At 36.5% G+C, this 18916-nt stretch overlaps 1 protein-coding gene and 1 long non-coding RNA gene across 8 annotated transcripts in view; one reads left to right on the forward strand and one right to left on the reverse strand.

Annotated features, from left to right (window-relative positions):
* The first annotated feature begins 1897 nt into the window (after nucleotides 1-1897).
* LOC141495597 (uncharacterized) lies at nucleotides 1898-18451 on the forward strand. The gene is made up of 3 exons (XR_012470813.1): nucleotides 1898-2265; nucleotides 7940-8067; nucleotides 16932-18451. It is a non-coding gene; the product is annotated as an uncharacterized LOC141495597 (long non-coding RNA).
* LOC141495596 (uncharacterized) overlaps nucleotides 3745-18916 on the reverse strand; it is a 58561-nt gene continuing 43389 nt past the window's right edge. For all 7 annotated transcript variants that reach the window (XM_074197118.1, XM_074197121.1, XM_074197119.1 and 4 more), the window contains 6 exons: nucleotides 16533-16619; nucleotides 15207-15314; nucleotides 9891-10012; nucleotides 7735-7857; nucleotides 6231-6270; nucleotides 3745-4883 (listed from right to left, as the gene is read on the reverse strand). In XM_074197118.1, the coding sequence (XP_074053219.1) occupies nucleotides 4806-4883; nucleotides 6231-6270; nucleotides 7735-7857; nucleotides 9891-10012; nucleotides 15207-15314; nucleotides 16533-16619 (558 nt within the window). In that variant the 3' untranslated portion in view covers nucleotides 3745-4805. The remainder of the gene's footprint in view (nucleotides 4884-6230; nucleotides 6271-7734; nucleotides 7858-9890; nucleotides 10013-15206; nucleotides 15315-16532; nucleotides 16620-18916) is intronic.

Consider the following 18916-nt stretch of genomic DNA (forward strand, 5'->3'; position numbering starts at 1 on the left):
AATAGGCTAAAAATGGTATTGAGGGCAGAGGAAAACTGAGATAAGAGTTGAAACACAAAGGAGAATTACTTTGGACAGTATTCTGTTTTGACCTACATTTGCAGGGAGAGAGAGAGAGAGAGAGAGAGAGAGAGAGAGAGAGAGAGAGAGAGAGAGAGAGAGAGAGAGAGAGAGAGAGAGAGAGAGGTTCAGAAAAAGGTATTCAGAAAAAGAGGAAAATTATCACAGGTTAAAATTTCATATATTAGCTGTTCAACATTTTTCAAGAACTATTTACAATGCTCTCATTAACTGTTCCTGAGGCCATGTGTCCACAACTGCTTTGATACAACTGGATCGCTTGCTTCCCTCACCAGTCTGTTGGTAGAAACATTATTGGGAAGGGAAGCAGTTTTCAAAGGAAAAAGGAGTGGAAAGTTTCAGATCATGTAACATGATCTGAATGGGACTGGACTTGTTCTTTATGGCCTTTTCTATAGAACAAAACTAGAGGCAATGGGGGAAAATTTTTTTACTCATTAACTAGAAAGACAGAAAAGCTTTGTTATTGTGTAAAAACCAGCCCAGAATGGAAGGGAAAGAATATTTACAGAATATCACAGTTTAAAGGGAACTTGAGAAATCATTTAGGCCAGGGAGTTTTAAAGCCTCTGTGGGATGTTTGTGTATACTGGAGCCCATTAGTAGTCTAGTGACATGGGTCGCTTCTCAGATTTTTTTTCCCTATCCAAGTTCGTAAGGCTTCCTGAAATATATCTATAGACTCTATGTGGAGGTGGGGGTGCGGGTAGGTTGTTCTATGCGCCCCAGGTTAAGAATTTCTGTTTTAATTCAACCTTCTCATTTTATAGATGAAAACACTATGGCTCAGAAAGATAATTGCCCAAACTCAGTGCTAGAGAAAGGACAAAATTAGAATATAACTTTTCTGACTCCCACGCCAGAATTTTTTCGATTCCATTTCAAAATTTCAATTAAACTCAAAAGGGTTCCATCAAATACCTAATCCTGTAGGACAGGTATGGTCCAGTTCTATTTTAAGGGAAGATATCATATATTATAAAAAAAAATCATTCTGTCTTCACATCTTTTATCCAGATCTCACAGTAACTTTTCCTCAAACTTTCTTAGGCTAACTTTGATTTCTCCTTTTTGCTATCAGAAAGCATTGTGGTTTAGTGTGATGGTAATATCGAATTTGGAAGGCGCAGACCCCAATCTGAATCATTACCACCTTTGCCAACTATACACATCACTTAACCTTTTTGGTCCACAGGTTTCTTGTTTGGACTAGACAAATAGTCTCCAAGGTCCTCTCTAACTTCTAGGAAAAGACTTTGTCTCCCACTTTGATATTTACTAGTGATGTGACTTTAGGCATATCATATAACATGAGCTTTGATGTCCTGTTAAAATAACAATACCAATTTTCGTAGTATTTTTGGGAGATTCAAATGGATTAAATGAATGAAAAGGCATATTAAGCACTTATCATGTTACTATGTTAAGTGTTGAGGAAACAGGAAAGATGGACCATCACTCTAACTGGGGAGGATGGAGCTGCCGAGAGGGCAGGCAAGGTCTAGGGTCCTGAGGGTTCTTGCACTTCTGGAGGGGAAAATAGATGACAGGGCTCTTGGCAAGGGCTTCTTACTGAAAAGGATTGTAGTTGCAAATCCTGCTCGGATCCAAGAGCTGTGAACTTGGGAACAGTTGGAGAGACCTGACTTATGACCTCTTTATGTGTACGGCACTTTATAATCCTTAATGCTCTCTAATAGACTTCAGGAGTTATTAAGTCCATTTTCTCTGTTTGTTGCACACAATTAATAATTGATAATGATTGATGCTGAAAAGCAGGTGACAACAATGCAGGATCAGCACTTGCCCACTCAAAACCGACCTCCAGTTCCTCTTCTTGTCCCACTTGTCTCTTGCTTCTAGTTAAATCCCAGAAGTGAAACTGCCAAGAAAGCAGAATGTGAAGTGGCCTGACCCTTGGCTTTCATGCCTTTCTACTTGGTCTCAAGTACCTGTAGTATTTTGGGACCTCCTATTAGGGACTTAGGAAGTCAGAGCCATCATGACCCAAAGTTGAGTTTGTGACCTGTAACCTACAAGCAGTGGAAAGGCCACTATTGGCTTCAGAATCAAAGAATCCAGGCCCGAATCCCAGCTCTGCTGAGTCCAGCTTTACCTTCTCCTTTATTGTTTTTGTGTGTGAAGGCCAAGGAGAAAGGGATCAGCAATACTTGAGAAATAAAGGTAAGTTTGGACAAATAGTTGTCCAACCTCCATTTAACATCTTTGAAAAATGAGGATTGTAATAGTTCCTACCTCCTTGATAGATTGAATGAGGTAAAAAGTATATAAAAGTATTTGGAACATAGTAAACCCTATGGAAGTGTTAAATGCCAGTGATTGTTTTCTTCATATATTTTTGTGAAAAATAACCATTCACCAAAATTGCATAAGGTAAATAATGCTATGTAGTCTTGCCAATGAATTATTAAAATTAATGTATTTTCTCCTTTTGAGGATGGAGACAAACATTTATAGAAGACTCAGCTAGAACCCCACATGCTCTGGACCTGTTTACCCACAATATCCTGTTCTGTAAATTGAGCATAATCACACTTTCCTATGGGAAGCTTAAAAATCACCGGGTCTAATCGTTCCATTTTATGGTTGATCAGGCAGGAAAGGAAACTTGCTCAGGCATATCCCATTTCAAGAATCTTGTTAAAGGCAATTTCTATTTTCTAAGATCAAAAAAATTCATTTTTGCAAACAGTATATACATTTTTCCTGAAAGTCAACAAAGCAAACCTGTATCATTTAAGCCCCTCCTTCCTTGTTTTTTTCCAATTTAATTTTCCAATTACATGTAGAGATAATTTTTAAACATTCATTTTTATAAAATTTTCTCCCTCCCACCATTCCCTTCACTAAGATAGTATGTAATCTGTTATAGGTTTTATGTATTTCCATATTAGTTATGCTGAGAAAGAAGTAATGCCCCCTTACTTTTAACAATCAGGGAAGTAAAAAGTAGATCCTATTAACCCATTATTCTCTTGTTTGTAAAATGCTTTTCTCCACAGCAACCTTGTGGGGCCAGATGCTCATTGGAACTTTTTATGTAACTCCAATGTATAACAAAAAGCATCAACTATTGGGATCCCAGTCTTCTGACTTATCTAAGTCCTGTATATTTCCAGAAAGAATGAGTTTTCATAACTGAGGCCTCTCAGAGTCACATTTAGTTAGAGATCAGAACAACCTCTCTCTCTCTTCTGGTTAATAAAAGGCACAAGTACATATGATATGGTTTTGTCCAATTTTTTTTCCAACTGGGAAGGACAAAATGACAATAGAGTGTTTTTTGGGGAGAGCATCTCTAATTCATTTTTAGTTTTTGCAAGGCAATGGGGTTAAGTGGCTTGTCCAAGGCCACACAGCTAGGTAATTATTAAGTGCCTGAGGTCAGATTTGAACTCAGGTACTCCTGACTCCAGGGCCGGTGCCACCTAGCCGTCCCTTCTAATTCATTTTTAAACTTTTGAAAAACTAATTGAAATCAGTCAAGTGCAGGAAACTATAAACTTCACAAAAATTATAAGTTCAAGTTGGCTCAATCCTGGCCTTTCCATAGAACACTGAAGAATAACTAACTTTACCCCCCTCAGCATTTTAAACAAATATCTGGTAGTGAAAGAAAGACATAGAGAAAGAAAAATAATAAAAACAAAATTTTATTTCACAAGGTTAAGCAGAGCAAATAAAAATTCTGATACTTTTCTTACAAAATCTCTGAACGTTTTAATAGGATTTTCAAAAATAATTTAGATTTGGACAAATTAAATTATTGGTAAGACCCACATGTGCAAAAATACATCAGGAAACCATTTCAAAAGAAAACTGAAAGGAGGAATTTGGGAACACTACTTCAGCAGGTTTTGGGAGCTTGAAATGAATATCAGAGGCAGTACAAATGACAGAAATCAAGTTATACTTCTATTGCCATTATTATGAATTAAACATAAATGGTAAACGTTTAATGCAATCAAAAACCTTTTTATTGATAATTTTACTTATGATAGCAGCAAAATGAGAAATTCTGAACTCCCTCCTTCTGGGAAACTAGAACTAAAAAAAAAAAACCCCACAAACCTGTTTTGAAAATCTAGAGTATTTACTCAGATCTACCTTTACAAAACATATGGTACTACAGTTTTTGTTTAAATATATAAAGGGGAATACATGGATCTTTAAATACCAGGTCAAAGGCCACAGCTGTGATTTTGATTGAAGATTTAAAGAAAAATTGACCAAGAAGGGAAAACCACTCCCTCCCTGCCCTGAAAACCTGCTAACTCAACATTCACAAGAAGAGTTATCTGTAAGGCATGGAATGCCTACTTTGTCAGATGATAACTCTACCTATACATTGAAAGAAACTCTTTGACATATTTTAATTGTCTAAACCCTGTAAAGGATGAAACCCTGTAGGCTGAAGGTAAAAAAAAAATGCTACCCACATAACTGAGACATCTCAATTGACTTGTTTTCTACAGGGTTCTCTTTCCCCATTACCCTCAATTCAGAATGTAATCTCAGTGGAATGAAAACAGGCCACTAAATTTGGCAATCTGAAATTGGCAATCTTACTACCAAGACATCAAAAACCAGGCTTTAAGAGGAAATTCTGAACATGAAGCAGTCATGGTGGGCTTGAACAGTCATGGTCTGGCAGTGAACTTTAACAAATTTGTAATTCCTAAGAGAACTGATTTATGAAATAGTTACAAATTCTCCAAAATAGTTACAAATTTGCTCAACTGAAGATGATTTGCAGTCTCAAGATGAGGTCTTTTGAAAGCCTGCAAAGACAAGAAGATAAAATACATATTTGCTGAAGGAATTATTGTAAATCCTAGTCAAGCACCTAAAAAGTGCTAAAACTAACAACAAATGCAAAACATTGATAGGATCATAGGATTTAGAACAGACATTAGAGATCACCCAACTTCTCATTTTACAGATGGGTAAAGAGAGGAAAAGACTTGCTTCAAGTCACCCAGGATCAGAGCTTTCCCTGGAACCCAGGACCTCTTTCCATAGCTAGTCATCTTTCCAATACAATATTCCATTATTTAGTATCCTTCTGGGGAATTAACAGAAATGCAGAGGAGTGAATAATCACTGAAAATGAAGTACTGGTACATACTGTTTTTGAGAATACACAATATCCTCAAATCTAAAAATGAGAAACAAATGTGGGGGATGAGGAGGGTGAATAGCCACATTAGAGAAGAGTTCTTATTTTTACAAAGAGGTTCATAGTAAGGTTTCTTTATATAGCCTGCTTTGCATTTTAAATATGCTTTGACATTCATTTTCAGTCCTCTGAGCTTCCTAGGTCACTTCAAGTCAAAATGTAGAATTTAATTCTTTAGGGTTTTTTTTTTTTTGCAAGGCAAAGGGGGTTAAGTGGCTTGCCCAAGGCCACACAGGTAGGTAATTAGTAAGTGTCTGAGAGCGAATTTGAACCCAGGTACTCCTGACTCCAGGGCCAGTGCTTTATCCACTGCGCCACCTAGCCACCCAGAACTTAATTCTTTATCTCTATCACACAGTGAGAGCAAAGTACAGCAAGGTGAACAAACAGGTGATAAATTTTATTCTACTGGCAAAACTAATTTGGGCAAAAATGAGACCCAAAATCCCACTTTTCCTGATAACTTATGTGGGTGGTAATACAGGGATGGCTCATCTATAAAAAGTGGGAATGCCACAGTCTCTCTCTGCTCACATTTTCTGTCACCTTCCTCACTTCTGGAAGGTAACTAATAATCTCATCCATTTGAATCCAGGTAATACTGCCTGATGTCTTATTTAAATACTTAGACCTATTGGCATACATCTGTTCCTCTTAAATCACAATAAGCAACATTTATCGAGTGCATTTGTGCCCAAAAGAACTATGCTGGGAGAGTCATGTTTCTTTCAATGGGTTTACAGTCTAATAAGAACAAGACACCAATACAGAAAGCTATGAAACATAGGGTTATATATGAAAAGGCAACCAGACTCCGAGAGGAAAAAAGTCACAAAACAAGGCAAAATGGGAAAATGTCATATTTTTGTAAATCACTTCAACATCTATAATGTAAGAGAAGATCCTATACTTTTAAAAAAGTTTATCTTATGAATGAACACAGACTTACTTTGAAACGAAAAACATCAAGTGACTTTGCCCAAGGACACCTAAAAAGAGGTAAGACAATTTTTTTATATCTTCATTGACTATGCCAATTTCCCATATAAAACGTGCAAGTTTCAGGATTAGGATTCACAAGAATAAGTTCTTCACTTTTTTTTTTTTTAAGATTTTTCAAGGCAATGGGGTTAAGTAGCTTGCCCAAGGCCACATGGCTAGGTAATTATTAAGTGTCTGAGGTTGAATTTGAACCCAGGTACTCCTGACTCCAAGGCCAGTAAGGTACTCTATCCACTGTGCCACCTAGCCACCCCAAGTTCTTAACTTATTAATGGGTTGTGTTATAAAAGTTTGCTTAGAAGTTGGTAATGTGGAACCTGAAATCTTTTCTCCATAAAAATAATATTCTAAATGGGAGATTCCCAGAGTCAACCCTCAAAACCCCCCCAACACAAGTGATAAGAGTCAAAAATATTATTGCCTAAGCTTACTGCCATAGTTATGTCAGGGAGGAAAGAGACAAAAAGAAACGAACAGGTTGTCTTAAATTGGTGATTGATGTATAATGGTAAATGATGTGTATTTTCAAAGTCTTATTTTAAATTTAAAAACAATAAATTGGTTTTTGTTAAGAGCATCTGTGTGTGGATGCTGAAGAACCTCAGGGAAAATTTACTGAGGTAGGGCATCTTGGCAATATTTAGTCACCCAAAGTTGCTCTATTGCAAAACTTGCTAAGAGATAAAGCACATATCAACATACACCTGCAGAAATTTCCCTGAGAACTCAAGGTAACAATTTGGCAAAGATAACTAGGCCAATTTAGGAAAGGTGATTTACTCTACGCAATGTTTTAAAAACTTTCCCTAAACACATGCATCTTATTGAAAGACTTAGGCTACCCTCACCCTGCCTTGGTCTGATCTGAAAGAAGTAATAAGCAGCTGGATTGGTTCCAATGTGCTTAGGGATGCTGATTGTCAGCCACATTTTAGATCAAGGCCCACAAACCTTCCTCCCAACAAATAAGTTTCAGGAATTGCACATTTAGAGTTTCATTGGATGCAGAGGACTGCAACTCGACAGTTATTTTTGAGTCCTGAAATCAATATTAGCTACCTAGCTTTGCATTTTGAAAAGTCTTTTGTGAATGAGGGATTATCTAGCCTAGAGAAGGGCAAACAAATGAAAAAAGTAAACTTTTGTTACCTAGAAGAATGAATTTCACATAATTTAATGGACACAGACCTCTATGTAAAGACACAAACATATCAAGCATAATTCTTCAATTACTGTTAAATAAACACATCTGTGTGTAATAAATATTTTTCTTGTCCCACCTTCTAACAGAATTAAAAGCACATTTAAAAAAACATCTTTCTATACACACAAGCTAGACCATGTATGTTGATACTAAATCAGAAAGAAATTACCAGCAGAACACTATTGGCACAAATCAATTATTTTTCTTGAAATCATTTTATGTTAGAATGAATGTTCATAATACTCACTGATTTAAATTTTCTATTACCACATGCGATAAAAAGACACCAACAGACTGCAACTGTGAATTCCTGAAGCTCAGGAAAAGACAGAGTAGCTCCCCAACATAGTCTGGACCCAGGGTTTGCCAGCTATTCAAAAAAACATCTTAGCATTTAGTATTAGCTTTAAATTAACCCTATTTGATAATTTTAAGCATCAATTTTCTCTCAGAACATAGGTGAAAACCAGCATCAAGAGCCATACTTTCCTTTTCTCCAGCACCATCAACTTTGATGCTCATCTATCAATGATGACAGCAAGTAACTTCAAAGTCTATAAATGGGACCTTCTCAGAAAAGGTGAGGGGGAATGGGTAAAAACATAAATGGGTGTTCTTGTGTTTCTCATATTTCTTGCTCCATATATCTCAAGGGCCTTTTTAAAGATTAATGGTTTTTTTCCCCCCAATATTGGGATTCTATCTCATTAAATTCTTATTTTTTCAGATCAGATGATCTTTGGTTATTGATGGATGATACAGCCTCCATCTCCCTCTCCTCCTCCCCATAATGGTGGGGGAGGAATATTTTATTATATTCCACAGATATAAATGAGGAAGTCACATCTTTTATCTAAGAGAGACAGACAATCTTCTTTCTAAACTTATGGTTCCACAAGACATTTAATATGAGAAGTCCTGGAGTTCTCTAACCATAGTTATTTGAGGAGCAAATAATTACAAGGAGAATTCAATTTATTTAACGCAGTAAAGCAATCATCTTTCTAATAGCTCATAGCCTCATCACCAGCACTTGTCACTTGTGATAGTGATTGAAAGAAGGTTGGATCTAGTAATAGCCCTTTGTTTTAGACACTACTAAAACATAAGGATTCTGCTTTCCCCCTTTCCCCAGATTAAAAAAAACTTGTATAAAATAAATGCAAGAAAAATAATCAGTGGCATTTAGTATAAATATAATCAAACCACCCAAGTGCATATTTCTTATGATGCCTTTCCATTAAGGATAAATAATTTAGAACTGGTGATTAGCACATATACTTCAAAAAATACAATACCTTGACCTTTTAGTAATCAACTACTTGCTCAGAGCAGAAAGAACATAAAAGTTCATCTTATTATCATTTTATTTACAAAGACAAGGAAAGGCTAAAGAAAGAAGACTCTCATAATTAAAAGGCTAATATAATGTTATTATTGCTCTCCCCACAGCACTGGAATACTGCTTAAATTTTTAGCTAGAAAACCAGTTTTAGAAACAACATAGAAGAATGAAGTGCTGATTATACAATTTTCTATAAAGAAATCTGTACCTATTTTAGGTAAACTATATATATGTATATATATATATATATATATATATATATATAGGTAAACTATATATTTACTGAAATTATAAACATTATATATATCATACACATATTTCTTTTTTCTTTTGCAAGGCTTGCCCAGGGCCACACAGGTAGATAATTATTAAGTGTCTAAGGCTGCATTTGAACTCAGGTACTCCTGACTCCAGGGCCGGTGCTCTATCCACTGCACCACCTAGCTGCTCCTACATATTTTGAATGTATAAATATGAAACATATAGTTTTACTAAAATTATATTATTTAAATAATTGAAATCTTATCCAAAAATCCTGGCTAAGAAAGTCAAACAAATGTCAAACAAACACCAGTATAAGAAAATGGAGTTAATGCATATTGGGTTTGCATTATGAGACATGAGTACTTTTTCAGGTAAAAAGCAATATAAAAATTACATCTCTTATTTCTATGACCTCCTTATAAGTAACAGAGGACAGTGACTTGTGAAGCAGATATTACTTTTAGCAGAGTAGTTGTGCCTTCTAAGGCCTATTAGCAGAATAATGACTCACTCATAACTGTGGAATATAAAAAATTCACAAAGTCAATTTTCTCTACACAAAATATTGAAGATTGCATTTTTTCCAATTTGGGATGAAGAATAGAGGGAAAGACTTTACTTTCCATGTATCATAAGACCCCCATCCTGAAATAAGTACCCAGGGCAATTGCATTTATTAACTCTATCTTTACAACAGATTAGTGTCAATCATTTTCTAATAACTACTAACAGCTTTCAGGTTTGCTTTATGGCATTTGTAAAATTAGTAGTTCAAAAAGAAAAGACAGACTTACAATTTTAGCAGAGTGTGTTTCTGGTAACTCAGATCTCTGGCTATCATACTCACAACATCATGAAGAACAGGCATTCGGTACAAGAGGCCTTCCAAAAATAGTTTTAGTGCCCAAAAGTTTTTCTAGAAAAGTTAAAAAAGAAAGATTCTAATTTAATGCCATACCAAACATAGTTATTCTCTTTTCTCACCCTTCTCCTCAACTTAATATCCACACGAGTAACTGAAATATATATTGAGGTCCCAACAGTAAATCACATGTAAGATAAGAACATTCATAATATTCAGCCAACATTACATGCCCACCTTGGTTAACTTTAAACATTTCATTTACAATGTCCCAAAAAGCCTTAGCGCTTAAACCAAACTAAGATTTTGGAGATACCAGACACACTAAATGGTTTTTTAGTGCTTTTTCTTTGATTGGATATCCCCCCCCCTTCCTCTGAAAACAAAGAACTATATCTCTTCAGTTATTTTCACTTAATTTTAAGGCAATCCTATTCCCACCCCTTTCTTTCACCCTCAAGTAAGTCCCACTTCCTCCACTTGGAACCTCTTTGCTAGTTAATTTGATTCTTCCCTTTTTCATCCTCACTTAAGTAATGACCTCTTCTTCTTACTTCCTTTTGTTTGCTAGTTTTTTTAAAATATCATTTTCTATGCCTTTTTCTAAAAAAAAAAAACAAAAAACAAAAACAAAAACAAAAAAGCTTGGTGCAGTGGATAGAGCACCGGCCCTGGAGTCAGGAGTACCTAAGTTCAAATCCAGCCTCAGAGGCTTAATAATTACCTAGCTGTGTGACCTTGGGCAAGTCACTTAACCCCACTGCCTTACCGCCCCCCAAAGATGTCTTTCCTTCATTCTCTTCATTACTTAGTTCTCATTTTGCCTTCTCTAGATTTTTATTTTTTATTTCAGAGTCCTTATTGTTAGCACTTCTTTAGTGTCTGTATTCTCCACGGAATTGTACCTATTTTAGGTTCTTTCTTCTAGTTTCTATATTATTGCCTTGTAGATACTGCTCCATAAATCTTTTCCCCACTTTTTCTGTTATGCCTCACTTTTGTAGGTGAGATGACACTGCCCCATAGGATTCTTCCTATGTCCCTGATCAGTTTATTACCGACTTCTGCCTGCCCCTTGATTATTTTTTCTCTATTTGCTTCAAAAATGATATACGCCCTTTCATTCTTCTAGGTGTCAGGTACCCCAGGAGCCCTGATTTCCCTTCTCCTGAAGGTGGTTAAGTTGTTCTAGCACCAAATTCTTTTTTTTTTTTTTTTTTAGGATTTTTGCAAGGCAAATGGGGTTAAGTGGCTTCCCTAAGGCCACACAGCTAGGTAATTATTAAGTGTCTGACACCAGATTTGAACCCAGGTACTCCTGACTCCAGGGCCAGTGCTTTATCCACTACGCCACCTAGCTGCCCCCTACCAAATTCTTGAATATCATATTCACTATTAAATTCTCTCTTTAACCACAGGAACATTCAGTAGCCAATATACCACCAATGAAATAAGATTCCTTTCTTTAAAAAAAAAAAAAATCTTTACCCTCCTCCCACATGCAAAAGCAAGTTTCAATATTTATTTCCAAAACCTTGAGTTCCAAATTCTCTCCCTTCCTCTCATCCCACTCCCCCACTACTGAGAAATCAAGTTACTTGGTGTAGATTAAAAATGTGTAGCCATGAAACACATTACCACAATGATCATGTGAAAGTAAATATAATCCCCTCCCCCATACACACAAAGAAAGGGAAACTTCAAGAAAAGTAAAATGAGGGGGAAAAAATGTGCTTCATTATTCTGACACCATCAGCATCTTTGGGATGGACAGCTTCGTTAATCACAAATCCATCATGACTTTCAAGTAGTCCAATAATTTTTAAATTCTCTCTCCTGGAACTGTTTTCCAGGTCAGTTGTTTTTCCAATGAGATAGTTCACATTTTCTTCTAGTTTTTCATTCTTTTGGTTCTGTTTTGTTTCTTGATTTCTCACAAAGTCATCAGCTTCCCTGAGTTCCATTCTACATTTGAAGGAATTATTTTCTTCAGAGAGCTTCTGTCTCTCCTTTTCCATCTGGCTAATTCTGATTTTTAAGACATTCTTCTCATTGGCCTTTTTGGTCTGCTTTTTCTATTTGACCCAAACTGGTTTTTAAGATGTTATTTTCTTCAGTATTTTTTTGGTATTTCCTTCAGCAAGCTGCTAATTTGGTTTTCATGATTTTTGTACATCTTTCTCATTTTTCTTCCCAATTTTCCCTCTACCTTCCTTACTTGGTTTTTCAACATCTTTTTCAACCTCTTCCATGGCCTGAGACCAATTCATATTTTTCTTGGAGGCTTTGGATATATATATAATCTTTGACTTTGTTATCTCCAGAGTGTATATTTTGATACTCCAAGGGATCGAAGTAATTGTCTATGGCTGGATTTTTTTTCTTCTGTTGTCTGCTCATTTCCCTAGCCTAGGGACTTGATTTTAATTCTTTGTTTAGGTGAGACCTTGCTTCCAGGGTAAAGAACACACAATTCCCTATTTTTGAGGGTTTTTGCAACTGTTTTCAGAGACAACCCTTAGGGACCTTGATTCCTTCAAGGTCTTTGGGAGGCTCTGACTGCTCTCCTGGCCTGTGCTCTGCTCTGTGAATGACCATGAGCACCCCCCTCTGCACTGGATCCATGAAGAGAGTCCCTGATCCACCATGAATGAAAATCTCCTTTCCTGTGACTGGCCCCAGCCTGCAACCTGGATCTGCGTTATGGGCAAAGCAAGTTTTGCCTCAGAGATAGCAAAGAGACTTCTGCAATCTCCCCTACTCTCTTCCCCTGTCTGTGGATTGAGTGCTCTGGAAGTAGCAGTTGGTTGGTTACTGGGTCCCCAGGGCCAGATTTGTACTGAGGCCTACACTGGGCTCTATGCTCACTCTGATGTGTTAAAGAGTTTCCCTGCTAACCTTCCAAATTGTCCTTAACAATCCCTGGGCTGAGAGGTCTGGAAACTGCCACTGATGCCACGGACCCAGGCACTCCTTGGGCTAGTCCTGGATGACTGCAGTTAGTTTGTTCTGGTGCAGCTTGGACTGTGCTGTAGCTCTTTCTAACCCTGGTGTAACAGACCCTTCCCGGGGAATCTTCCAAGTTGACTTGGATTGGAAAAGTCTTTTTGTGGGTTCTGCTACTCTAGAATTTGAGTTAGAGACATTATTTAAAGGTTATTTGGAGTGATCTGGGGCAGAGCTCCTGGAAGTTCCTGCCTTCACTCCACCATCTTGGCTTGGATCCCTTGATTTTCTTTTTCAATCCTTCCCTTTGTCACCTCAATCATTCACCTGTAGGCTCTCTTTTTCCTGAGAGGTGAGAGGGATTATTTTCTCCTTGTTGCTAGTTTTTGACCTATGTTACATCATATATTCCTTTCTACCTTCTTCTCACCCATTCTGTAATTTAGTCCCACAAAAAATAATTGATTTTCTTACATGTAAGGTATTATGAGGTTTTGTCCATTAAGTTTCAGATCTGTTTCTCTACCAGCACCTCTGACTTCTGCTTTTGCTCATCTCTTGTGTGTAAATTTAGAAAGAAATCTCTTCAGAATCTGTCTTCATATTTCTATTGCCTTGTATATACGAGAAGCAAATAATTTTTGGGAGGATCTGGTTTTCTTATGAGAAATATTTCAAATGTCTTTTTTTTTACTGAATGTTTATCTTTTTTCCCCCATTTATAATTGGCTCAGATTTGTGGGTTGTCACTTTGGGTTGCATCTTGAATTTCTTTACTTTTCAGAAGACATTATTTCACTCCTTACTCTGCTTTTTTTTTTTGGGGGGGGGGGTTGGTTCAGAACACTCTTGTGTATTCAAATTTCAAAATTATAGCTCAGTGGGTACAGTGGACAGAGTGCCAGGCTCAGTTAAGTTACTTCTTGAGTTCAAATCTAGCCTCATTTATTAGCTTTGTGACCCTGGGCAAGTCACTTCACCCTGAGTTTCCTCATCTGTAAAATGAGCTGGAGAAGGAAACAGCAAGCTACTCCAGTATCTTTGCCAAGGAAATCTCAAATGGAGGTCACAAAGAGCCAGACATTATTGAAATGACTGAAAAACAATAAAAATTAAAATTCTTCTTTTTAATATTTCAAAGATTTTCTTCTAGTTGATTACAGAATATTACTTCAGTGGAAAGGTTAAATTTAACCACTAGTTGTCTTTTTTTCCCCCCACTAGTTGTTTTAAAGCTTGCAGCTTAGGATTTGCTTTGGAGGTGATCTGTGGATTCTTTGAATTAGTACTTCATTTTGGATGGTCCGGAAGTTTTCTTATATTATATTTTTTACATACTGGTGTTCAGGTATTTTGACTTGTCATATATATTTTTTTAAGTTTTTGCAAGGCAAACACGGTTAAGTGGCTTGCCCAAGGCCACACAGCTAGGTAATTATTAAGTGTCTGAGCCCGGATTTGAACCCAGGTACTCCTGACTCCAAGGCCGGTGTTTTATCCACTATGCCATCTAGCCACCCCAGAAGTCCTTTAATTCTTAAATAAATCTGTATTCATCTTGTGTTCAAGATGAATTTTTTTAAGGTTATTGCATTTTGTTTCTCTTATTCTAGACTGCTTTTCATTTCTGTATACTTACATTAGTTATTCTTTTTTTTTAGTGAAATTAGTCACAGTGGATACTTTTTTTTAATCCTGCCAATTATTTCTGCTGGGTAGATGATATATCTTGCTTTCACAATTCTTATTTCCTTTTGAACCAGTCAGTTATATTCTCACAAGATCTTCTTCACCAGATGTTGGAATAATTTTCCTTTGTCTTAGAAAACTTGTTCATAGAAACCTGAATTCTCTAATCTGATCTGAAAAGTCTCATTCCCTTCTGCTATTGTTATCTGGTCCTGTTGATTCTTTCTCCTGGGATCTTTGGCCACAGCTGAATGCTGGGCTCTTTCCCTGAAGGTTTAGTGAAGTGACACATAAAGCAAACACATAAGGCTAGAAGTATAGTGTCTCATTATCTGATAACTGCTCTGATCCACAGTTGTTTTGATGGCACCTAGGCTGGTTCATGCCCTCTCAATGCAATATAATGGTCCCTCATTCCCAGGGGCTCATAGTATTAATGTTCCTCTTAATGCAGACCCTGAAATGGCTTAAGCTATTGCAACTCAGACTTCCCAAGCTCAAGAAATATCCCATCACCATCTGTATGGTATCAATTGCAAACATGTGCCACTATACTAGGAAGTCTTTAGAAAAAGGGAAAAAATTACTTGGATTCAAAATATTTAGAACTTACCCCAAAAGATAATAGTATTTCAAGAAAGGAAGACAACCATGGCAAATCAGTTAGGAGCATCTGAAGCACAGCTTGAATGGCGAGAAGAAAGCAAGCCTCAAGGTTTAGCTAATTAGAAAAACAAACAACAATGAGGACAAAGACCGAAGTACATTCATTGCTCTTAAGCAATATTGTACACATAAAAGCACCTAGGTCCTTATGTGCAAATTGGATAGATAGGACTCATTTAATTACAGAAGCATGAAATACACCCTTCAACAGCTGTCATTTATAGAATACATTAAGCCTGACAAAGGGTTTCCTGTTTGTTATCTCATTTGACCTCCCTAACAAGTCTGAAAGTTAGGCAGTATAATTTTTTAGGCCCAGTTGACAATGATAGAATAACCAAGGCTCAAAACTAATTTTAAGTACAAGAGTCAGGACTCAGTTGAATTCAACAAACACTTTATATTATGTGACAGGGATTAGACTAGGGAACAAAGACAAAAACAGTCTTCACCTATAAAGAGTCCATGATTCCCGTAGAGGGGTAAACATACACAATTAAACCTATACAATAAAATACAAAATAATTTCAAAAGAGGAAACACTTAGAACTTGCAGGGGTGAGAGAGCCTATGAGGTGGAGAAGAGGAAGGGAATGGGGTATCAGACATGAGACAGGGATCATGGAATATATAAGATTAAGGTACAAGATTGGAAAGGCAGGAGGGGATTAGATCATGAAGAGCTGTGAATACCAAACAGAGCACTTTTTACTTGTTTCTGGGGAAAAATATTCAGGGGCAGGGAGACCCACCAACAGGTTATTGTATAGTTTAGGTGGGAGGAGATGAGGTCCTAAACTAGAGTGGTAACAGTATCAGAAGAGAAAAAAGGGTGTATTCAGGAAAGGTAAAGCTGAAACACACAGGCCTAGGCAATAGTTTGGATAATGGGGATCACTGTGAGCAACACAGGATAACTTCTAGGTTGCCAGCCAGATGGATCATGAGGTTACAGAAAAGGTAGGAAGGAGGTAGGTAGATGGGTTTGGGGGAAAGATAATGTGTTCTGTTTTGGATATATTGAGCTTGAGCTTAAGATGTTTATAGAAGATATAGTGACCTTAAGATGTTTATAGGACACACAGTTTAAGATGTCTGAAAGGGAGCTAGAGAGAGATGTGAGACTGAAGGTCAGGAGAAAGATGGGAGCAATTTCCAACTCATGTATAGTTTAAATACTCAGACTGAAGTCTATAGTATTAAATATTCAGTTTAACAAACACTGCAACTTCATAGAGAAACAAATATACATGTGGAAAAATTATAAACTTACAGAACCATAAAATACATTTGAAGGCAAAGAAACATTGACTTTCAACCTCAGTTCTTCTAAAATGCCAAAGGACACGTCCCACACCATCTGAAACAGTCACATGTTGTTGGATTTAGGGTTGGAAAAGACAATGGTTCTCATCTAATTCGATCCTATAATTTTTTTAAAAAATGTATTTTATCCCTCCCCCCCAATTACTTGCGGAGACAATTTTTTTTTAATATTTTGGAGTTGTCTTAGATCATTATATTGCTGAGAATAGCTAAATCATTCAAAGTTCCTCATTGAACAGTTTTGTTACTATATACAACACTTGGTTCTATTCACTTCACTATGTTATCAGTTCATGTAAGATTTCCCAGGTTTTTCTGAAATCATTCTGCTTGTCATTTCTTATAGCAGAATACTATATCCACTGAATAGCCTGATTCCAGGGACAGGGGATCCACACAAACACAAGCAAGATTGAAGAGGCTGAATGAAGGAGCAGAAAATGAGAAGTGTATTTCAGTCCCTTCTCAAAGAAGAAGCAGTACAGCACTCTGAATAACTGAAAAAACCTATGGAGGCTCCAAACAATGAACCATGTTTTGGAGGGCTGCTGGAAGTGATGACTTAGATAAACAAATTTGTTTTTATTTTTGTGTGACTATTTAATAATGTCCTAAACCTGGAAACTAATACTAACAGGATCAAATCTATTTTGAAATCATTTTCACTTCCAAGTTTAAAAAAAATTATCCCAGGACAGCTAGGTGGTGCAGGGGATAGAACGCCGGGCCTGGAGTCAGGAGGACCTGAGTTCAAATCTGACTGCAGACACTTAATAATTACCAAGCTGTGTGGCCTTGAGCAAGTCACTTAACCCCCATTGCCTTGCAAAAACAAAAAGCAAAACAAAATGAGAAAAAAAATTATCCCTCTGGGCATACCATATAGACATCATGCTGGACAATTTGTAGGCCCCTGCTCTTTAGAATACATATGAGAAAAAAAAATGATTAGAGGTTTATGGCCTGATTCTGTCTATATGGATGTGAACACAGTTCACAGTAAGAAATGGAGCCATTGGGGGATTGGGGGTGGGGGGAGAAAAGGTGGAGACAGAGAGACTGTGAGAGAGGAAGAGGTCAATACCAGTGGTATAAGTCCTCAGTTCCTAAGTCCAAAGCTCTTTCAGCCCAGGGAATAACAAAAGTACATCAAGTCTGCATGAAGATAATTCTTTTAAAATAGTGAAAAGTAAGGTAACCTAAGACCTCGTCTATCAAAAGAGAAACAAACAAACAAAAAACTCCTAAGTGCCAATTTTAAATGCTATTGCCTCTGCTCTAACTGGTGGCAAAGTATGCTAAAATGTCTTGCCAAACTAATTGCTCAGGCACCGGGTTGTAACGTTTCTTGGGGTTGGTGCTGGAGGCCCATCCTGGCCCAGATCTGTATTAGTCTTGTTTTATCTACAATCAATGGACAACACCTACACTAGGCAGAGGAGAGAGACTAGTTAGGGCATCATCTCATTTGCCCGCCCCCCCTTTAAAAAAAATAATTTTAATTTACATTTTAAATAACCTTAATCTTATGTGTCAGTACCTCAAATAAAATTTAATTCTAAGTCTTTAAAGACCCCTGAAAAAAAAGTATGTATGAGTCTGGCTAGAAAGTTTCTTTACTTTGGGAGACCCTGCCCAGGAAGAATTTTTCTTATAAAGTTCATTGATGGCTTGCTCAATTTCTTTTTCTTAAGTCTGGATTATTTAAGTATTTTATTTCTTCTTCTGATAATCTGGATAATTAGTATTTTTACAGATATTTATTTATTTCATTTAAATCATCAAATTTATTATATATTATGGGCAAAATAGTTCCAGACAATTGTCTTAATTTCCTCTTCATTGGTGATGAATTCATTCACCCCTTTCATTTTTCATACTAATTTTTTCATGAAAGTAGTTTGTTTTATTAGTTCAATTACTTTCAATTTTTATCAATCTCTTCTTTGATTTGGAGGATTTCCAATACAATGTTAAATTGGGGAATTTTAATTTGTTCTTTTTCCTAGTTTTTTCATTGTATGCCCAATTCCCTCATCTGCTTTTTCTTTATATTTTTGAGGGAAGCAATTAAATGATAAATTTTGGCTGTATATCTTAAATTTTTATGTCTCATCATTTTTTAAAGTGAAATTATGGATCGTTTCTGTAATTTGTTCTTTGATCCACTTACATTTTAAAATTATTTTGTTTTCAACTAATTTTTAATCTTTCCATTGCCTATTATTGAATAAATTATTGTGTTATGATCTGAAAAGGATCCATTTACTATTTCTGCTTGTCATTTGGTGTAAGGTTTTTTATATCCTAATACATGGTCCATTTTTGTGT

The sequence above is a fragment of the Macrotis lagotis genome, chromosome 8 (assembly GCF_037893015.1).
Source record: "Macrotis lagotis isolate mMagLag1 chromosome 8, bilby.v1.9.chrom.fasta, whole genome shotgun sequence".
NCBI lineage: Eukaryota > Metazoa > Chordata > Mammalia > Peramelemorphia > Peramelidae > Macrotis > Macrotis lagotis.